Source organism: Hemitrygon akajei, chromosome 12 (assembly GCF_048418815.1).
Source record: "Hemitrygon akajei chromosome 12, sHemAka1.3, whole genome shotgun sequence".
Taxonomy (NCBI): Eukaryota; Metazoa; Chordata; class Chondrichthyes; order Myliobatiformes; family Dasyatidae; genus Hemitrygon; species Hemitrygon akajei.
Window position 1 is genome coordinate 22,615,771 of NC_133135.1, and position 22,540 is coordinate 22,638,310.

General features: G+C 42.2%; 1 protein-coding gene across 2 annotated transcripts in view; it reads right to left on the reverse strand.

The window, feature by feature from the left end:
• Positions 1-22,540, reverse strand: part of LOC140736795 (tissue factor-like) — a 50,884-nt gene that overhangs the window by 8,367 nt on the left and 19,977 nt on the right. Inside the window, exons 3-6 of one of the 2 annotated variants that reach the window (XM_073062722.1) lie at positions 19,597-19,787; positions 17,607-17,788; positions 15,028-15,181; positions 11,748-12,412 (exon numbers count right to left, since the gene is read on the reverse strand). In XM_073062722.1, the coding sequence (XP_072918823.1) occupies positions 12,276-12,412; positions 15,028-15,181; positions 17,607-17,788; positions 19,597-19,787 (664 nt within the window). In that variant the 3' untranslated portion in view covers positions 11,748-12,275. Of the gene's footprint in view, positions 1-11,747; positions 12,413-15,027; positions 15,182-17,606; positions 17,789-19,596; positions 19,788-22,540 lie in introns of those variants that run through there. The other variant, XR_012101008.1, reaches the window with a different exon arrangement.

Consider the following 22,540-nt stretch of genomic DNA (forward strand, 5'->3'; position numbering starts at 1 on the left):
TTGAGTGTATGTACGTGTCTGCCCATGTGTTGTGTGTGTGTATGTGTCTGCCCATGTGTTGTGTGCATGTTATGTGTATGTACGTGTCTGCCCATGTGTTGTGTGTGTATGTATGTGTCTGCCCATGTGTTGTGTGTATGTTATGTGTATGTACGTGTCTGCCCATGTGTTGTGTGTGTATGTACATGTCTGCCCATGTGTTGTGTGTATGTTATGTGTATGTATGTGTCTGCCCATGTGTTGTGTGTATGTATGTACGTGTCTGCCCATGTGTTATGTGTGTATGTTATGTGTATGTACGTGTCTGTCCATGTGCTGTGTGTATGTTATGTGTATGTACGTGTCTGTCCATGTGTTGTGTTGTGTGTGTGTATGTACGTGTCTGTCTGTGTGAATGTGCATGTTTGTGTCTGCCCATGTGTTATGTGTGTATGTTATGTGTATGTACGTGTCTGCCCATGTGTTGTGTGTATGTTATGTGTATGTACATGTCTGTCCATGTGTTGTGTTGTGTGTGTGTATGTACGTGTCTGCCCATGTGTTGTGTGTATGTTATTTGTATGTACGTGTCTGCCCGTGTGTTGTGTGTGTGTGTGTGTGTGTGTGTGTGTGTGTGTGTATGTACGTGTCTGTCTGTGTGAATGTGCACGTGCGTGCTACAATCAGCTGGGTGAGATTTCTCTTCCTTTTTCCTCTGAAGCCGTCCCGCGAGGTGATTGGCACCGGCGCTGCACAGCAGACGAGGGCCCACTCAATTGTCCACTACTTCAGCCATCGACAGCCGTCCGATGGCCAACTGCTGCTGCCCGGATGCCGCATCGTCCCTTGCTTCAGATCCGCTCCGTGCTTCACAGATTTTTAGATTAACTCTTGTTATTTGTGGAATGTACGGTCCCCGAGCGCTGGCTCCCCTCTCATGGGCTGTTGTGCATGGTACATGTGTCAAGCATGCAACGTTAAGAGTGTGGCGAAGCGGATCAAATTTGCGAGCCGAATTTCCTCGTGTGAGTGTCCAGCTTAGTCAGTGGCACCTCGTGTATGCTAAAACATTGAAAACCCAGTCACGAATCACTTCACTGCTAATGAACAATGGTTCTGTTCTTATAAGCAAGATTTAGTAATGCTACCGACCTACTTTTGAAAAGATCAAATGTTTAGCCATTACTATTTAAAAACTGTTCCCACAGTATTCCCCCACACATCTCTACAACACTGATCACTCGGGATATGAAAGGGAAGCAGTGAAGGACTCTTTGTAAGGTCGGGTCTATATCACATTTCACAGGATGCATTCCAATCATGGGAATCAATGGTGTTGGCAAAGCAGTAGGGCAAGAAAAATGTTCTTTCCCAGCATCTCTCCAGAGCCAATTTAATTAAAGAAAATGCTTTCCATTGGGGAAGGGATCCAACATCACAGGGAGACATTCTCAGGATTATTTTGTTTATTCGAAAACAGCTTAAAACTAGAACAGGGCACAGAAAGTTGCTGGCTGTAGCAAAATCCACCTGGACAGGCTGATCAAACCATGAGTCAGGGTGATTACTCAGTTGAGGATCCCTGTTTGGTCTATCTTTAAAAGAGTCTTTTGGATGTGCATCTGACTTCTGATCTCTTTTAAAGTTTATATAAACCGGGAGGACAACTAACCTTGGGTACATTGTCATTTCTTACCCTTATTCTGTACATCGCGTTCACCCAGTGAGTGGTGGTCACAATCTGTAACTCATTAGTAGTGGGAGAAACTTGCCCTTTGCTTACCAGCGTTTGTATTGTGCTATGCAAATACAGGGTGGGGTGTAGCACTTTCATGTTCGCTCTTCATAAACCCCACCCTGGTGGCATAAACATTGATTTTTTCTAACTTGCAGTAACCTTTCTCCTTTTTTCCCCCCACCTCATCCCACTCATTCTGCTGGCTGTCTCACTATTTCCCTTCCCTTCCTTGCCCTCATGACCCACACACAAGCTCCCTCAACCTACTCTCAAATACAATAGTCCACTGTCCACTCCTATCAGATTGTTTTACCTCTTCCACCTACTCAAATTATCTCCCTCTTCCACCCATCCATCTTGTCTCCCTATCACCTGCCATCTTCTTCACTCTATCAGACCAGGGTTCTAAAAGAGGTAGCAGAAGAGATTGTGGAGGTATTTCATGGTTAGAGGTTTGGAAAATTGCAAATGTCACTCCACGCTTTAAAAAGGAAAGGAGTCAAAAAACAGGAAATTGTAGGCCAGTGGTTGGTAAGAGTCCATCTTTAAATTATTCAGTGTACTCGGAGGCACATGATAAATTAAATCAGTCGGCATGGATTTATGAAGAAAAGATCTTTCCTGACAGATCTGTTGGAATTCTTTGAGGAAATAACAGGCAGGATAGACAAAGGAGAGTCAGTGAATATTGTTCACTTGGATTTTTAGAAGGCCTTTTACAAGGTGCTGCACATGAGGCTGCTAAACAAGGTAGGAGCCCACGGCATCGCAGGAAAGAATTGTGGATAGAAGATTAGCTGACAGGCGGAAAGCAAAGATTGGGAATAAAGGGGGCCTTTTCTGGTTGGCTGCAAATGACTACTGGTCTTCCACAGGAGTTGATGTTAGGGCTGCTACTTTACATGCTATATATTAATAATCTGGATGCTTTGCGGCATGTTTCCAGATGATGCAAAGAGGTTGAGGGGCAGTTACTGTTGAGAAAGCAGAGAGTCCGCAGAAGGCCTAGCACATATTAATGGTAGAGGCAGGTTCGATTTTGTCATTTAAAAAAAAATTGGATAGGTATATGGACAGGAAAGGAATGGAGGATTATGGGCTGAGTGCAGGTCAGTGGGACTAGGTGAGAGTAAACATTTGGCATGGACTAGAAGGGCCGAGATGGCCTGTTTCCGTGCTGTAATTGTTATATGGTTTTATGGATATATTAGCAGAATGGGCGAAGAAATGGCAAATGGAATAAAACAAAGAAAAGCATGTGTCATGAACTTTGATAGAAGGGATAAAGGCATAGTTTGTTGGCATTGGGGAGGATCCAGAGGAAGTTAACAAAAATAATCTGGGGAACGAAAGGGTTACTTTACAAAGAAACAGAAAATTGCTGGACAAAATCAACAACACACACAAAATACTGGATGAAATCAACAGGTCAGGAAACATCTATGGAAATTAATACATTGGCATTTTGGACAGAGACTGGAAATAAGGGGGAAGATGCCAGTTTATAAAAGGTGGGATGAAAGAAAGGAGAATAGTTGGTACTTGATGGCTCTTGTCCTGTACTCAGTGGATTTTAGAAGAATGAGGGAGGATCTTAGTGAAACTTATTCAATATTGAAACCCCACAGTTGAAGTCAGAAGTTTACATACACCTTAGCCAAATACATTTAAACTCAGTTTTTCACAATTCCTGACATTTAATCCTAGAAAACATTCCCTGTCTCAGGTCAGTTAGGATCACTGCTTTATTTTAAGAATGTAAAATGTCAGAATAATAGTAGAGAGAATGATTTATTTCAGCTTTTATTTCTTTCATCACATTCCCAGTGGGTTAGAAGTTTACATACATTTTGTTAGTATTTGGTAGAATTGCCTTTAAATTGTTTAACTTGGGTCAAACATTTTGGGTACCCTTCCACAAGCGTCTCACAATAAGTTGCTGGAATTTTGTTCCATTCCTCGACAGAACTGGTGTAACTGAGTCAGGTTTGTAGGCCTCCTTGCTGGCACACGCTTTTTCAGTTCTGCCCACAAATTTTCTATCGGATTGAGGTCAGGGCTTTGTGATGGCCACTCCAATACCTTGACTTTGTTGTCCTTAAGCAATTTTGCCAAACTTTGGAGGTATGCTTGGGGTCATTGTCCATTTGGAAGACCCATTTGTGACTGAATTTTAACTTCCTGACTAATGTCTTGAGATGTTGTTTCAATATATCCACATAATTTTCCTTTTTCATGATGCCATCTATTTTGTGAAGTGCACCAGTCCCTCCTGCAGCAAAGCAGCCCCACAACATGATGCTGCCACCCCCATGCTTCACGGTTGGGATGGTGTTCTTCGGCTTGCAAGCCTCATCCTTTTTTCTCCAAACATAACAATGATCATTATGGCCAAACAGTTCAATTTTTGTTTCATCAGACCAGGGGACATTTTTCCAAAAAGTAAGATCGTTGTCCCCATGTGCACTTGCAAACTGTAGTCTGGCTTTTTTATGGCGGTTTTGGAGCAGTGGCTTCTTCCTTGCTGAGCAGCCTTTCAGGTTATGTCGATATAGGACTCGTTTTACTGTGGGTATAGATACTTGTCTACCTGTTTCCTCCAGCATCTTCACAAGGTCCTTTGATATTGTTCTGGGATTGATTTGCACTTTTCGCGCCAAAGTACGTTCATCTCTAGGAGACAGAATGCGTCTCCTTCCTGAGCGGTATGACGGCTGCGTGGTCCCATGGTGTTTATATTTGCGCACTATTATTTGTACAGATGAACGTGGTACCTTCAGGCGTTTGGAAATTGCTCCCAGGATGAACCAGACTTGCGGAGGTCCACAATTATTTTTCCCTCTGAGGTCTTGGCTGACTTCTTTTGACTTTGTTTGTAAACTTCTGACCCACTGGAATTGTGATGTAGTCAATTAAAAGTGAAATAATCTGTCTGTAAACAATTGTTGGAAAAATTACCCGGGTCATGCACAAAGTAGATGTCCTCAACGTCTTGCCAAAACTATAGTTTGCTAATATGAAATCTGTGGAATGGTTAAACAGTGAGTTTTTATGACTTCAACCTAAGTGTATGTAAACTTCTGACTTCAGCAGTATGTAGAGTGGATGTGGAAAGGATGTTTTCAATAGTGGGGGAGTCTGGGACCAGAGGGCACAGCTGCAGAGTACAAGAACAGTGATGAGGAATTTCTTTAGGCAGAGTGGCAAATCGCTGGAATTAATTGCCACAGATGACTGTGGAGGCCAAGTCATAGGGTATATGTAAAGTATTAGTTAATAGGTTCTTGATTAGTAAGGATGTCAAAGGTTACAAGGAAAGGCATGAGAATTAGGAGAACAGAGGTGAAGAGTCAGTAGTTTTGAATTCCTGGGCATTAACATAAAAGGATTTGTCATGAGACCAGCATGTCATTCCAAAGAGGGCAGACCAGCACCTCTACTTCACTGGAAGCTTGTGTAGATTGGCACGTCACCAAAAACGTCAATTCTGAAATTCTTTGTATTTCTTTCTCCCTGTAAATGCCTGCAAGTAAGTGAATTTCTGTATTGCTATGGTAACGAACTTACTTTGAGCAATAGATCAACCATGATTGAATGGTGGAGCCGAGTCGATGGGTTGGATGGCCTACATCGTCTCTTTTGTCTACCGGTCTTATACAAAAGCCTGAAAGCGTATACCACCAGGCTCAAGCACAGCTTCTACCCTGCGGTTACGTAACTATTGAACAGTTCCCTTGTACAGTAAGATGACGTAGGCAAGCTGCCAACATCTCTGATGTTGAAAGCTAATGTCTTTTCTAGAATTAACCTTTTCATGACCACTAGCAGAATGTGTTATTGAGAGATTTTGTTCCTTTTCACACTTGGTGCCATTTTTGCCATTTCTGTAGCATGTGGCTGTTTGTTTTGGGGCCAGGTTTCTAGCTGAACCCAGCCAGGATGGAAAACCTACAAGGAGCCAGCTAGAGTTGAACTCAGAACCATTTATCTCAAAGTCCTGTGCTGATGCCACTACACCACCAGCCAGCAGTTAATGCGAGTAGGTGCCAGTTGTACACAAGTTTGAACTGATGAGTAAAAGCTGGCAGTCACTGTCTTATATATTCTTTCTTGGGAGTGGTTGAGGCAGGTACAATAGTATCATTTGGGAAGCACTACGATAGGCACTTTGCGGGGCAGGATAGGGCCATAGGTCTTGCAGAGATCTTTAACATTATAAGATGCAGATGGTAACAGTAAACATGAGAAAGTCTGCAGATGCTGGAAATCTAAAGCAACACACACAAAATGCTGGAGGAACTCAGCAGATCAGGCAACATCTATGGAAATGAATGAACAGTCGATGTTTTGGGCTGAGCTGAGGCCCTTCAGGACTGGAATGGAAGGGGAAGACATCAGAATTAAAAAGGTGAGGGGAGGGAAAAGAGGATAGCTAGAAGGTGATGGGTGAAGCCAGGTGGGTGGCAAAGGCTTGAGAGGAAGGAATCTGATAGGAGAGTAGACCATAGGAGAAAGGGAAGGAAGGAGGGGACCAGGGGCAGGTGAGGACCGATAAGAGGCCAGAGTGGGAAATAGAAGAAGAGGGGAGGGGGAGGGAATTTTTTTTTTAATCAGAAGGAGAAATTTATATTCATGCCATCAGGTTGGAGGTTACCCTGACAGAATATAAGGTGTTGCTCCTCCACCCTACGGGTGATCTCACCTTGGCACAAGAGGAGACCATGTACCGACATGGTGGAATGGGATTGGGAATCGTAACTAAAATGTTTGGCTGCCAGTAACTGTCTTTTCCCCAAGGTAGGGGAGTCCAAAACTAGGAGGCATAGATTTAGAGTGAGAGGGACAAGACTTAAACAGGACCTGAGGGAAACCTGAGGGTGGTAAGTATGTGTAATGAGCTACCAGAGAAAGTGGTTGAGCAGGTACATGGGTATCATTTAAGAAGCCCTGGATAGGTAGGTACATGGAAGGGCAGGGCTTAGAGGGATATGGGTTGAATGCAGGAAATTGGGACTGGCTGTTTGGGCACTATGTTCAGCATAGACAGTTCAGGCCAATGGTTCAGGATTCAAGAGTTATTGTCTATACGTAAACTGACACTGGGAGGGGTGGGGGTGGTGTGTGTGTGTGTGTGTGTGTGTGTGTGTGTGTGTGTGTGTGTGTGTGTGTGTGTGTGTGTGTGTGTGTGTGTGTGTGTGTGTGTGTGTGTGTGTGTGTGTGTGTGTGTGTGTACCATAAGATATAGGAGCAGAAGTAGGCCACACTCCCCACTCCTCACTCCCTTGCTTTCACCTAATACCCTTTGATGCCTTGGCTAATCAACAACCTGTCTGAGTGTGCCCTACGTGGATGCAGGGTATCCATGTTACATTGTTCTATGACTTTATGGTTGTTGACCTTGATATGAATTCTACCTTATTGTTTTTTTATTTATTTATTGAGATACAGTGTGAAATAGGCCCTGCTGGCCCTTCGAACCAAACTGCCCAGTAACCCCCGATTTAATCCAAGCCTAATCACCGGACAAATTAGAATGACCAATTAACCTGCCAATCAGTATGCCTTTGGTCTGTGGGAGGAACCCAGAACATCTGGAGGAAACCCCCGTTATCACAGGGAGTCTATACATGCTTTGTTTTCTCTGTAACTGTAATAGTTTATTCTTCATTCTATTATTGATTTCCCTTGTACTACCTCGATGCACTGCTGTAATGGATTGATTTGTATGGACAATATGCAAGGCAAGTTTTCCACTGCTCCTGGGTGCATGTGACTACAGCAAACCAATTTCCTGTGGCAGGACGCTTCCCTCCCCAACCATTTACTATCGTGTAAGAAAGAAGGAAACTAAGGGTAATAAAAAGATAAATTCCTGGTAATTCCTTGGGCTGTTGAAACACGTTCAGAAATTCATGTGAGTTAGCCATGCAGGTACTTAACTGATTGATACAGCCTCTGATCCCATCAAGGGCTGATTCAGCTGTTGGTTGAACCCAACCACTGTCAACACCCTGGCAACACTTCCACCTTTAAAATGTACTTAGTCCTGTTTTTGTTTTATTTATGTTCTTTCTAATAAAAAATAAAATTTGTGTTCTGTTTTTTTTTTGTGAATGCTGCTGATGTGTTTATGTGATGTCTTTATGTTTATGATGTGTTATGTGTTTGCCACCATCAGATTTCTGTGTTTTCTTCTTTATTTTAGGAAGTTGTAGTAATTTTTAAATCCTGCACTGTACAGTTGCTGCAAAACAACACATTTCTCAACATATGTCAGTGATAAGCAGTCAGGTTTTGAAGTAAGTTTTTCAATGGACCCGTGCATATATGCACTTGTGCACATGATAATGAACTCAACATTGTTTTTGACTTTACTCTCTCTGGGTTAAGAAAATACTGCATTACCATCACTCATCCCTAATTTACACACTTCAATCGCCAGGCTCTCTCATCTGTTACCATAAGATATAGGAGTAGAAGTAGGCCATTCAGCCCATCGAGTTTGCTTCACCATTCAATCATGGGCTGATCCAATTCTTCCAGTCATCCCCACTCCCCTGCCTTCTTCCCATACTCTTTGATGCCCTGGCTAATCAAGAACCTATCTATCTCTGCCTTAAATGCACCCAGTGACGTGGCCTCCACAGCCGCTCGTGGCAACAAATTCCACAGATTCACCACCCTCTGACTAAAGTAATTTCTCCTCATTTCAGTTCTAAATGGATGTCCTTCAATTCTGAAGTCATGCACTCTTGTCCTTGATGCACCATCAATAACTCACTCTGAGACGTAAGAAGCGAGATATCGGCTTTTATTGACTGGAAGAATGAACAACACTACATCCTGAAGAATGAGGCCGGGCATCAGGCCTCAATCGCCTTTATACAGGGGTCTGTGGGAGGAGCCACAGGAGCAGTCCAGACAGGTATATGTAGTTCACCACAGTCCTAGACTCCCTTACTGTGAGAAATAACTTGTCATATCTAATCTGTTCAGGCCTTTTAACATCTGGACAATTTCTATGAGATCCTCCCCTCATTCTCCTGAACTCCAGGGAATACTGCCCAAGAGCTGCCAGACGTTCCTCATATGGTAACCCTTTCATTCCTGGAATCGTCTCTGAACCCTCTCCAATGTCAGTATATCCTTTCTAAAATAAGGAGCCCAAAACTGCACACAATACTCCAAGTGTGGTCTCATGAGTGCCTTGTAGAGCCTCAACATCACATCCCTGCTCTTATATTCTACAATTATGGATAACTCTGAACATCCTCTACATAGCACCATCCAGAGACAGAGAAGCAGTTTCAGCGACAGGTTACTATCGATACAATGCTCCTCAGACAGGATGAAGAGGTCAATACTCCCCAATGCCATTAGGCTTTACAATTCTACCGCCAGGACTTAAGAACTTTTTAAAAGCTATTATTAATGCTTTTTGAGATAGTGATTTAGATGCATATCATATTTTTTACTGAGTTAAGTATTGTATGTAATTAGTTTTGCTACAACAAGTGTATGGGACATTGGAAAAAAAGTTGAATTTCCCCATGGGGATGAATAAAGTATCTATCTATCTATCTATCTATCTATCTATCTATACCTCTAGAAATTAATGCCAACATTGCATTCGCCTTCTTCACCTCCAACTCAATGTGGAGGCTAACCTTTAGGATATCCTGTGCAAGGACTCCCAATTCCCTTTGCATATTTGCATTTTTAATTCTCTCCCCATCTAAATAATAGTCTGTCCATTTATTTCTTCCACCAAAGTGCATGACCATACACTTTCCAACATTATATTTCATTTGCCACTTCTTTGCCCATTCCCCTGAACTATCTAAGTTTCTCTGCAGGCTCTCTGCTTCCTCAACACTACCCACTCCTCCACCTATCTTTGTATCATCGGCAAATTTAGCCACAAATCCATTAATCCCATAGTCCAAATCATTGACATACATTGTAAAAAGCAGCGGTCCCAACACCAACTCCCTGTGGAACTCTACTGGTAACCGGCAGCCAACCGGAATAGGATCCCTTTATTCTCACTCTCTGCTTTCTGCCAATCAGCCAATGCTCCACCCATGCTAGTAACTTCCCTGTAATTCCATGAGATCTTATCTTGCTAAGCAGCCTCGTTTGCGGGACCTTGTCAAAAGCCTTCTGAAAATCCAAGTACACCACATCTACTGCATCCCCATTGTCTACCCTGCTTGTAATTTCCTCAAAAAATTGCAGTGAGTTAGTCAGGCAAAATTTTCCTTTCAGGAAACCATGCCTGCTTTGGCCTATCTTGTTATGTTCCTCCAGGTATTCCATAATCTCATCCCTAACATTCGATTCCAACAACTTCCCAACCACCAATGTCAGGCTAACAGATCTATAGTTTCCTTTCTGCTGTCTCCCACCCTTCTTAAATGTCAGTATATCCAATACAGGGAATTTAAACTCTTTCATTACATGTCAGCCTTTAGTAGGCTCACTATTAAATGTGAGCTGCAATGAAATAAATTATTTGGGCATTATGGATCCAAATGGGTTAAAGAGATTATTTAGCCTAGGAATTGTTGTTACAACCCTCTTGTGTAGTCTTCAGAATGACATTAAATCATCCACCTGGCAGGGTGTTGAAGGTAAGCAATCTTATTTTATATTCACTTGGATTTTTATAAAAGAATGCAGAACTGTAATGTGAGTCAAAAAAGAGGAAAAAGTAACCCTCAAGAAAAGATTGGCAGCAAGAGGGAGCACGGGAAAAGCCATCCCCACCATTGAACATCTACAGGGAGTGCTGCCTCAAGCAAGCTACACTCATCATCAATGTCCCCAGTCATCTAGGCCATGCCCAGTTCTCATTGCTGCCATTAGGGATGAGGTACAGGGGTCTCAGGTTCCACATCACAAAGTTCAGGAACAGTTATTACCCTTCAGTGTGGATAATTTCACTCACCGCAACACTGAACACAACCTATCAAGGACTCTACAATTCAGGTTCTCAGCCCTATATATTTATTAATTATTATTAGTGAGGTTCCTCAAGGTTTTATAGCTGGGAGTGGTAGTGAGGAGAAGCTCCCGTTACCCATTAAATGCCCCCAATGGCATACATCTCAAATACCCTCTGAGAACCAAATCCAGCTCCTGGCCTTCATGTGTGGCTTAGCTACCAAGCCTGGTGGAACTGTTTCTACTGACAGGAGAAGGGGCAATGGTGGGCTATTGGTGCCTTAAAACCAGTTGCTTCAGACAGATGGAGCTCATCAGCTGCGGTTGGGAACTCACTGAAGAAAAGAGAAATTCTGATCTCAAACCTCTGCTGCCTTGTGTTCTACCCACTTATGGGGAAGGCTGCAGGAGTAAACCGAGAGGGAAAAATCTGGAGCTGGAGTTCCTAAGGCAGCCACATGTTGACTTCCACACTGAGTAGCAATCCCTGTGATGTGGCTGGTGCTAAAATGTGTTGGTCTCTGCCCTTCCTTTCGGTTCATCAGATGTGTGCAAGGGAAAGCTTGCTACATGGGCAATAGCTCGCTCTCCATATCATACTGCCCAGGCTTGCGTATCTAGACAGCTAGGACGCAACATCCATGGTCGATGCTGACAGACGGAGGCCTCATCTCATCATTATTTGTGTTCTTTTTTATGTTTGCACAGTTGGCCCTTTCTACAAAGTCTGTGTTTGTGTGTAGTTTTTCCACCAATTGTGTTTTTTTTTGTTCTACCACAAATGCCTGCAAGATAATGAATCTCAGGTAACATACATGCAGTCGGCATTTAGACCATCAAACAGAGGAGAAGAGTTAGGCCTTACGGCCCATTGAGTCTGTTCTGTCATTCTACCACAGCTGATTTTTTAATCCCCCCACAACCCTGTTCTCCTGCCTTCTCTCCGTAACCTTTAAACTTCGAAAGGAAAATGACAAAGTTGTATGCACAGAAGCTCTGTGATATTAAGATAGTGATACTACGGTTCCCAAATTCAAAGCATTTGTACACTCCAAACATACTTGAAATAAAAGAGCCGCAACCATTTCAATGCTGCCATCACCATCATTTATTAAGTACTCAGTTTATTTTTACTAAAAAAATTAAAAATACTCATACAAAATATATATTTTCCTTTGAAAGATATGCAAGATAAATAAACCCCAATATACACAAGATTCCTTAAGGTGCCCGTCAGTAGAAAGAAAAATATTTGAAATCTAGTTATTAAATACATTTACAACATCTATAATTTCACAGCATCATAGTATCACCCAGAAACCAAAAGAGAAATATAAATGAAAGTGCCTCATCAATCATTGACAGTCTGCTAAGTAGTGCTTTAGAAAATGACAGGAACCATTCTGCAGGTGTTTAGTACCTGGGTAAGTCCTATTGTTTCACGGAAACGAATCTATGGATCCTCCATTCACCTGTGAATGTTCAGTCGTAACCGTAAGGTACAATTGCAGAAGAATCATTTTGCTTCCGACCTTCAGTTCAAGAAAAGCTTCACCCACCAGCTCATGGAACAGAGCTGTTAAGGACACACACACACTCTTCCACGCTGTGCCTAGGCTTTCAAGGGATTGGTTTCAGGTACGTTTGGAACAGTCTTGCGTCGGCACAAGAACACCATTATCACAATAAATATGCTGAGAAGCAGCAGTACTCCGAGTCCGATTAAGGCAAGCATACCAAAGCCATACTCTAGATGGGAACAGAACAGGAAAGAAGGATGAAATAATTGTGAGAAAAAGAAATACGCTGAACTCTGGCATTCAAACAGCAACAAAATATGGGAGGTAGACACAATTAATCCTTTCATAAATGAACAGAGATTGTCATCTCAGATTCCAGTGACAGGATATTGCCTGGAATACTAACTTTAGTGAATCATCTGTATGTTCAGAACTCTAGTTATCAGTGGCAAAATTAACCCAATGAAAAGCTGCTAATTATTTAAATAATGTGCACAGGAGTCACTTTTGTGCATACATCCATTGATCATTAGATCAATGGCTCTGCTTTGTTAGCATGTTCCTGTTGCTCTTACTACAAAAGCACTCTGACTATTTACTAGGTTTCTTCAGCATCACCTCTCAGTGTCCTAGATTAGCAAGGTCATAAGGTCGGAACAGTCTTGATGGTCCAAATGGCCTAATTCTGCTCCTGTATTTTATAAGGCAACGGTGAGCAGTTTGGGCCCATTATTTAATAAAGGATGTGTTGGCACTGGACAGGGTCCAGAGGAGGTTGGGAAGAATAATCCCAGGAATGAAAGGGTTAACATATGAGGGGCATTTTATGGTTGTATTGTACTCACAGGAGTTTGAAAAATGAGGAGGGATCTCATTGAGACCTATTGAATATTGAAAGGCCTGGATAGATAGATAGATAGATAGATAGATAGATAGATACTTTATTCATCCCCATGGGGAAATTCAACATTTTTTTTCCAATGTCCCATACACTTGTTGTTGTTGTAGCAAAAACTCATTACATACAATACTTAACTCAGTAATAATATGATATGCATCTAAATCACTAACTCAAAAAGCATTAATAATAGCTTTAAAAAAAAAAGTTCTTAAGTCCTGGCAGTTGAATTGTAAAGCCTAATGGCATTGGGGAGTATTGACCTCTTCATCCTGTCTGAGGAGCATTGCATCGACAGTAACCTGTCGCTGATAGAGTGGATGTGGAGAGGATGTTTCCTATAGTGGGGGTGTCTAGGACCAGAGAGCACTGCCTCATAATCAAGGGACTCACCTTTATAAAAGAGATGAAGAGAAATTTCTTTAGCCAGAGGGTGGTGAATCTGTGATCCATTGCCACAGATGGTTGTGGAGGCCATGTCATTGGGCATAGCAGAGATCGATATGTTCTTGACTAATAATGGCATCAAAGGTCAGGGAAAGAAGTCAGGAGAGTGAGGTTGGTAGGGATAATAAATCACCCATGACAGAATGGCTGAATGACCAAATTCTATCCATTGTCTTATGGTCTTAATGAGAATGCTCTTATTTACATGTTAACCTTCAAGTCACGCTACATCTTCCTAAGGAGAAATATTACTGTTTGCTCAGTATCACTGGGTTTCAATCATGGAACTCTTTACCACTGTAGGTGCCTCAAGTACTGGTGCAATTCAAAGAGATGACACTGCACCGGCCACTCCAGGATAAATTTACAGATTCACTGAAGAGTTGGTCTTACGAGTGGTGCCAATATTCCAAATAAGGTGTAATATAAGATTGGCTCTTTAAGAGCAACATATTTTCTGGAGAAGTAATACGTGGTTTGGTTGGTATCTAAATGTGTTGTGAAATGATCCTCCTTGAAAGGCCACCAATCACCCCTTTCCAAATCATTCGATCATTTGGTAACTGAGAAAATTACTGGGCACTGAAACTGGCCTTATTTAAACTAAATAATCTGTTGTGCAGAAGATTATATTTGTTTAAGCATGTTATTTTTCTAAATTATGCACAGCACTGATTCTTGCGGGTGAGTGACAACTCACATTCTCAGTTTTATTTATATTTACACAGTTTGTCTTCTTTTGCATATTGGTTGTTGTGAGTCCTTGTCTGTTTATGTATTGTTTTTGATTAAAATTCTATTGTATTATTTTTTTCCTTTAAACGCCTGCAGGAAAATGAATCTCAAGGTAGTAAATGGTAATATATACATATTTTATTATACATTTAGTTTGAACTTTGAAAATCTTAAAACACTCGTGAGAAGTTCTGGTTTTGCCGACCTGCACTCTTTAAAGTCCATAGGGCTGTTCAGGGATGTCATTGTTCATGGAGACTTGCACTGTGCAGAATACAACCATCATGCCTGCACTGGATCTTTGAGAGACCTCCTCAGTAAATCAGTGCCACAGGGTGGTGTAGCAGTTAACATAATGCTATTACAGTGTCAGCAACCCAGGTTCAGCTCCCTGGCTGTCTGGAAGGAGCTGGTCCCTTCTCTCTGTGACTGTGTGGGCTCCAGTTTTCTCCCACATTCCTGGTGCAAAGGGTAGTAGGTTAATTGGTCTCATACACCAACCTCTGGCTATAATTCTGCCTCATCTCTGTTCTAAAGGGACATCCTTGTATTCCTCCACTAGGCTCCTCCACTATAGGGAACATCCTCTCCATGTCCACTCTATCTAGGCCTTTCAATATTCAATAGATTTCAATAAGATCTCTCCTCATTTTTCTGAACTCCAATGAGTACAGGCTCAGAGTCATTTAATACTTCTGGAAACTTCCACTGTAAGTGCAATATCATATTTAGTTTAGGATGCAAAATCTCAAAGAAGGAAATACCTGTAGTGAAGCTTCTGTTGGCGCGTATGCATTGGTCAAGACTTTTTTGGCCTTCCTTGTATGGTGATCTGATATGAGGCTGAATGGAGAAGCAGTAACTGTAAGCTGGCTCAATTTCCATCACTATCACTTGACCTTTTACAGTTTCCTTTTTCTGTTAAGAGAAAAAATGTAACAATTAATGCGAACAGAAAGTTGCCTTCCACTCATCTTTTCCCCATATGTTTCTGATGGTAGTCATGGTATTTCTGCCCCCTCATTGTCTTGGCTACAATTCACCTTTTGCTTTCACTTTCATGTGGTCCTCTCTGATTTCTCCCTCTCCGTTATCTCCGTTAGGGACCAATATGCAAGCAATTTCATGGTATTCAATCTTCTCTACACCTCTTTCTACCCAGTTTCTTGTAAGGACTCTTTGCCATTTTCAGAGCTTCTTCAGCACAGTTGTACTTGTTCTGATGATAACACGATCTACTTCAGAATGTGTATGGGACCAACCTGCCTTCCTACTCCATAATTTGCCACTTCCTACATTCCTTTGTTCACATTTTTTTGTCTATGTTCTCACTCTCTAACTCTTTCTATTGACCAGATAACCTTGGATGTAGCTTATCTCCATGGTCACCTTGGTTTTACCTTATCAGAGTCATCCCTCCTCTCCCAACATCCCAGCAGCTATGAAGCTTCTGAGCCTTCCAACCCAGTCCTGAGGAAAGGTCTTTGACCTGAAATGGTAGTCCTGTTTCTCTATCCTGTTTGCAATTTGACTTGTGGAGTGTTTCCAGCATTTTCTATTGTTGTTTCAGATTTTCCATAGTGATGCTTTCAAGATGTTTTCCTTCTTCATTAGGCAGGGCTTCCACTCCACTTTAGTACGCTGGGCTTTAAACCGTTCTACTTTAATTCTATTCTACTTCCCAAATTTCCATTATTGTCCCATCTCCATCCACCCAGAATAAGGACAGAATTCCACTTCTCCTCACCTTCCACCCCACTACATTGAGATACCACCTCCAAACATAACTTTGCCTCCTCCTCCCCCTCAACATTCTGAATGAATAGCTCCCTCCACAAATCGACATTCACTCTTGCATCCCCACCAAAACTCACTTTCCAAGCAACCATTCCCAATCTGTTCTGTGTCGAGTACTGAAAAAAATGACAAGGACGCTGCTGGGATTTGAGGAAGTGAGTTACAGGGAAAAACTCTACAGCCTTGGACTTTATTCCCTGGAGTGTTGGAAATTTTATAGAGGTCACAAAATTCCGAAGGGTATAGATAGAGTAAATGCAAGCAGGGTTTTTCCTCCTCAGTTTGGGTGAAACTAGGTCATGGTTGAAAGTAAAAAGTGAAATATTTAAGGGGAACCTGGGAGAAAACCTCTTCACTCAGAGGGTGGTGCAAGGATAGAAGGGCTGCCAGAGGAAGTGGTAGGGGCGTATTAAATTAAAACATTTAAGAGAAAATTGAATAAGCAAATGGGTAGAAGGGGTATGGAGGGTTATGGTCCAGGAGCGGGTCAATGGGATGGGCAGAATAACAGTTCGGCATGGACTAAGTGAGCTGAAAGGCCTGTTTCTGTGCTGTAGTGCTATATAGCCTTTTGCATTGTTCCAACGAATGGCAGGAACCATTCTGCATGTGTTTAGCACCTGCGTAAGTCCTATTGTTTCACAGAAACAAATCTATCGATCCTCCATTCACCTGAGAATGTTCAGCCGCAACCGTAAGGTACAAACGCAGAAGGATCATTTTGCTTCCGACCCTCAGTTCAGGAAAAGCCTCACTTGCCAGCTCATGGAACAGAGCTGTCAAAAAGACACACTCTTCTCATCTTCCACTTTGGCAAGTGGCAGACTTCGTGGACCTCGCATTAACTGAACAAATTCCAGTAACCAGCCTTTCCAATTCTCTGTTTACCCTTCTGTTCCAACGCTCCATTTTACTTCAGATTTCTAGCAACTGCTCTGTCTTCTCTTCCAGCATTGCTATTCCTTCTACCTTTGATGTTTTTATTTTATTTAGAGATACAATATGATAATAGGCCCTTCAGGGCCAATGAGATTGCGCTGCCCAATTATACCCATGTGGCCAATTAGCTCATATGTCTTTGGGATGTGGGCGGAAACCAGAGCACCCAGAAGAAACCCACATGGTCACAGGGAGAATGTACAAGCCTATTACAGACAGTGGCGAGAATTGAACCCAGTTCACCGGCACTGTAGAGGTGTTACGCTAACCACTACACTACCTTCTTTATTTACATATCCCACAGGCAGATTCCAGTTCTTCTAACCTTCAACACCTGTTCATAGCTGACATTAGTCTGGGCCATTCATTTTCCCTCATTTTCCATCCTATCGTAGATATTCTCTTTGTTCTTTCCATCTCTGCAACATAAAGCAGGCTCATTTTCCACTTTTGCCGGTCCTGACCTGATTTGATTATCATATTATTCTCTCTGCCTGTCTTGCTAAGAATGTCTAGTGGATGTGTTTTTTCAGCTACTTATATTGTTCTGTTCTCAGTGTAGCCCTGGAAGATTTTATTTTAAAATTAAAAGAAACTTAACACACACCTTGCCACTTGTACCGTCCTTCCAATAAACCATTCTGTATTCAAGTTCAGATCCATAGATATCCCGGAGTGTTTTTTGAGTGTTATTTGGAAATTTGATGTAGGTTATTGGATCTGTTATTGTCAGCTGAATTTTAGTTTCATTCTTTTTGGTGATGTTGAACGTGGCTTGTCCAATCTGAGCTAGAATAAAAATAAAGACCATAAGACATAGGAACAGAATTTGGTCATCCAGCCCATGACCGATTTATTATCCCATAACCCCATTCCCCTGTTTTCTCCCCATAACTGATGCTCTTACTATCAATCTCCACGTTAAATATACTCAGTGACCTGCCCTCCACAGCTGCCTGTGGCAATGGATTCCATAAATTCACCACCGTCTGGCTAAAGGAATTCCTCCTCACCTCCGTTGTAAAGGGACATCCTTCTATTCTGAAGCTCTGCCATCTGACCATAAGATATAGGAGCAGAATTAGGCCATTGGGCCCATTGAGTCTGTCCTGCCATTTCATCATGGCTGATTAATTTACCCCCTCAGCCCCAATCTCCTGCCTTCTCTCCATAACTCTTCATGCCCTGACTAAAAATGAATATATCAACCTCTGCTTTAAATATACCCAATGACTTAGGTTCCACAGATGCCTGTGGCAATGAATTCCACAGATTCACCACCCCCTGGCAAAAGAAATTCTGCCTCAGCTCCATTTTAAATGGGTGTCCCTCTATTCTGAGACAGTGCCCTCTGGTCTAAGAACTCCCTACCATAGGAAACAACCTCTCTACAGCCAACTTATTAAATAGCTTTCTAATAGAATATTCTTGGTTTTATTTCATGTCATTAAATATTATATCATATTTGGACAATATTATACATTTAATGTAACAGATACAATACAGATATCAGGACCATTTTCTAATTTACTCTATTTTCCTTTTCTTTCTTAAAATGTCTGAAACCCAGGCCATCTGTCACCTGTGACTCAGTTGTATATACTTACACTTCCAATTTATGGCTTCAAAGCCGTGCGCTAAAAACCTGAATGACAAATTCCAGAGTTCATAATTCATGCAATTCTATTATTGTTATTTATTGAGATATTGTGCAGAAGAGCCCTTCTGGCCCTCTGAGAACCAGCAACCTCCGATTTAACCCTAGGCTAATCACCGGACAATTTACAATGACCAATTAATCTACCAACTGGTACGTCTTTGGAGTGTGGGGGGAAACCGGAGCACCGGGAGGAAGCCCACACATTTCATGGGAAGCATAGAGAGATGTCTCACACACAACATTGAAGTTTGACCCCGCACTCTGATGCTCCGAGCTGTAATAGCATCACATCAACTGCTATGCTACCCTATCATTATTGGATTGGATGCAATTCCTCACTTCTGTTCTGTATTGTGTAAAGTTGCAAGCTGTTAATATTTTTATCACTGCCTTCTGTGGGATCTTATGTAATAGAATGATTGGGGAAGGGCATTCAGCCCTCAAGCCTGTTCTGGCATCTGTTTCAGCCTTAGCTTCAAAGTGGACAATTTTGCTTCAAATTGGTCACCTACTGCAGTCTGTTCAAATGTATTTTCTCATAATTCAGCTTTCACAGTGAATACAAGTGATGACAGCTTTTGCCGAAAGCACCTGAGAACCAAAATAAGACAATAAGGCATAGAAGCAGAATTAGTCCATTTGGCCCATTGTCAGTTCTCCCATTCCACCATTATCCCTCTGAACCCCATTTCCCTGCCTTCTCCCCATAACCTCTGATAACACTACTGATCAAGAACCTATCAACCTCTGCTTTAAATACTGTCTATCCAATGACTCGGACTCCACTGCCATCTGCAGAGGTGAATTCCACAGAGTCACCACCCCCTGGCTAAAGGAATTCCCCCTCATACTGTTTTCACAGTGAATGTAGGTGATGGTAGTTATTGTTGAAAGCATTCAAGAATGGATATGTTTCAAGAATGTTTGCAAGACTTACTATCCTTCAAAAGCTGGATTATGGGAGATTCGGCGAAAAGAGGTTCTCCTATTCCCCCTGTGTTGTCGGCATTGTAGGATTGCACCTCTGCAGTATAATTGGCATTTACGTCCTGCATCAGGCTGGTCAGATCACAGCTCGTGGCTGTAACCATGGTACATTCAGGCTTTTTCTTCCAGTCAGAATTCCTGCTGAGAAAAAGGATTAATTCAATATTAAAGTGAAGGTAAGCATTGGTTCCCACCTCAATCAAAATTTTAAATCAGTTTATTGTTCAAAGTACGCATCTCCCTCATTTAAGAAAAGATCAACAGAGCGTACAGTCTACAGAAACCAGTCTGTGGAATCTGAGGATTTCTGCTATTGGATACCGAAGATGAATCTATAGTCTTAGAAAAGTACAGCACAGAAACTGGCGCTTTGTCCCATCTAAACTGTGCCGAGCCATTTAAACTGCCTACTTCCTTTGACCTGCACCTGGACCATAGCCCTCCATACCGCTGAATTCATGTACCTATCTAAATCTCTACTGAGCATTGAAATCAAGCTCACGTGCATCACTATGCACTGGCAGCTTGTTCCATACTCTCATGAGTGAAGAAGTTTCCCCTCATATTCCCCTTAAACTCTTGATGTTTCACCCTTAACCTATGACCTCTAGTTGTAGTCCCACCTTTCAGCCTTATTTACATCTTTCCAAAACTGCACACAAAACTCCAAATTAGGTCTCGCCAATGTTTTATACAACTTCAACATAACATCCCATCTCCTGTACTCATTACACTGATTTATGAAGGGCTTTCTTTACGACCCTATCAAACCCGTCACACCACTTTCAATAAATTATTTACCTGCCTTCCCTTTGTTTTACCGCACACCTTGGTGCCCTACCGTTCACTGTGCAAGACCTGCTCTGCTTGGTCCTACATCTTGTGTTAAACTCCATCTTTCAGCCCAGTTCTAATCTTCCTACCTAATCCTCTTCCACACACCCGACATTTCTTCTGTCACTCTCTCCCGAGTACAAGCTGCAGAAGGTATACTTGTATACTTCTTGCTCTCACACCCATCTCTCAACAGCGAAACTCACGGCCAGAGAAATACAGTGCAGAATTAGGGCCTTCTGACCACATATTCCTGTTGACTATCGAACACCCATTTACAATTATCTTATGTTACTCCCAGTTTTTATTGTCATCACGCTCTCATCAAACTCCCAAGTTCAAGTTCATTGCCATTTCAGCCACGTATATGTATACAGCCAAACGAAACAATGTACCTCCGGACCAGGTGCACGACGCAGTATGAATAGCTCACACACAATACAAAGCAACATTACCACAAATAAATTAACAAATAATAAGGTGCATTTACATACGTTATAAAGCAAATAGTGTAATGCTACTGTCACTTCATACGTGGCAGGTCTTGGGCGGTGGCAGAATGCTCAGTGGTCTTACAGCCTGGGGGAAGAAACCGTTCCCCATCCCAACTGTCCTTCTTCTAATCCAATGGTGCCTCCAGTTTGATGGTGGGGGGAGGGTCATAGAGATTGTTGAACAGATGCAAAGCTCTCACCCACATAGACGGGACGATTTATCGAAGTGAATGGGACTACCTACTCAGACATTGTCGGGATGTGGGAGGAAGCTGGAGCAAGCAGAGACAGCGCATGCAGTGACTGATGGGGGAAATGTCAAACTCCATACGGACACGAATCCCAAGGTCAGGCTGGACTTGGGTCTCTGGCGCTGTGAGGCAGCTCTGCTAACCGTGCTGCTCTGAAGCGGTCGGGTTAATACTAAAGCTCAAAGTAAGATTTATTATCAGATTCATACATGTCACCACATACAACCTTGTGAATTTTTTTCCTGTGGGCTTACTCAGCAAATCTATAGAATCGTAACTGTAAACAGGATCGATGAACAACAAACATAAGAATATAGGAAATAGGAGCAGGAGTAGGCCATCCGGACCATCGAGCCTGCCCTGTCATTCAATAAGATCAAGGCTGATCTGGTCATGGACTCATCTCCACCTACCTGCCTTTTCCTCATAACCCTTAATTCCCCTACAATGCAAAAATCTATCTAGCCTTGTCTTAAATATATTTACTGAGGTAGCCTCCACTGCTTCATTGGGCAGAGAATTCCACACTCATCACTCTTTGGGAAAAGCAGTTCCTCCTCATCTCCGTCCTAAATCTACTCCCCTAAAACTTGAGGCTATGTCTCCTAGTTCTTGTCTCACCTACCAGTGGAATCAACTTTCCTGCCTCTATCCTTTAAAATCCTTCTTCAAAACTGAAAATGAGAGAGATAGCTTAGTACGGAGAAGACTAGGATGGATGATGGCTGGAATAGAGGGATTTTTTTCCAGCAAGTGTGAAATGATGAGGCAGCTACATGCAGCGGCCACTTTATTAGGTACACCTGCTTGTTAATGCAAGTATCAATTCAGCCAATCATGTGGCAGCAACTCAGTGCATAAAAGCATGCAGACATGGTCAAGAGGTTCAGCTGTTGTTCAGACCAAACATCAGACTGGGGAAGAAATGTGAACTTAGTGATTTTGACCGTGGAATGGTTGTTGGTGGTTTGAGTACCTGAGAAATGGCCGATCTACTAGGATATTCATGTACAACAATCTCCCTAGAGTTTGCAGGGAATGGTGCAAAAAAATATATCAAAGGCATCCAGTGAGTGGGAGTTATATATGTGTGAAAATGCCTTGTTGATGAGAGAGGTCAGAGGAGAATGGCCAGACTGGTTCAAGGTGACAGTAACTCAAATAACCATGTTTCAACAGTGGTGTGCAGTAGAGCAGCTACATATCAAACCTTGAAGTGGATGGGCTACAGCAGCAGAAGACAATGAACATACACTCTGTGGCCACTTTATTAAGCACGGGAGGTACCTAATAAAGTGGCAACAGAGTGTAGATC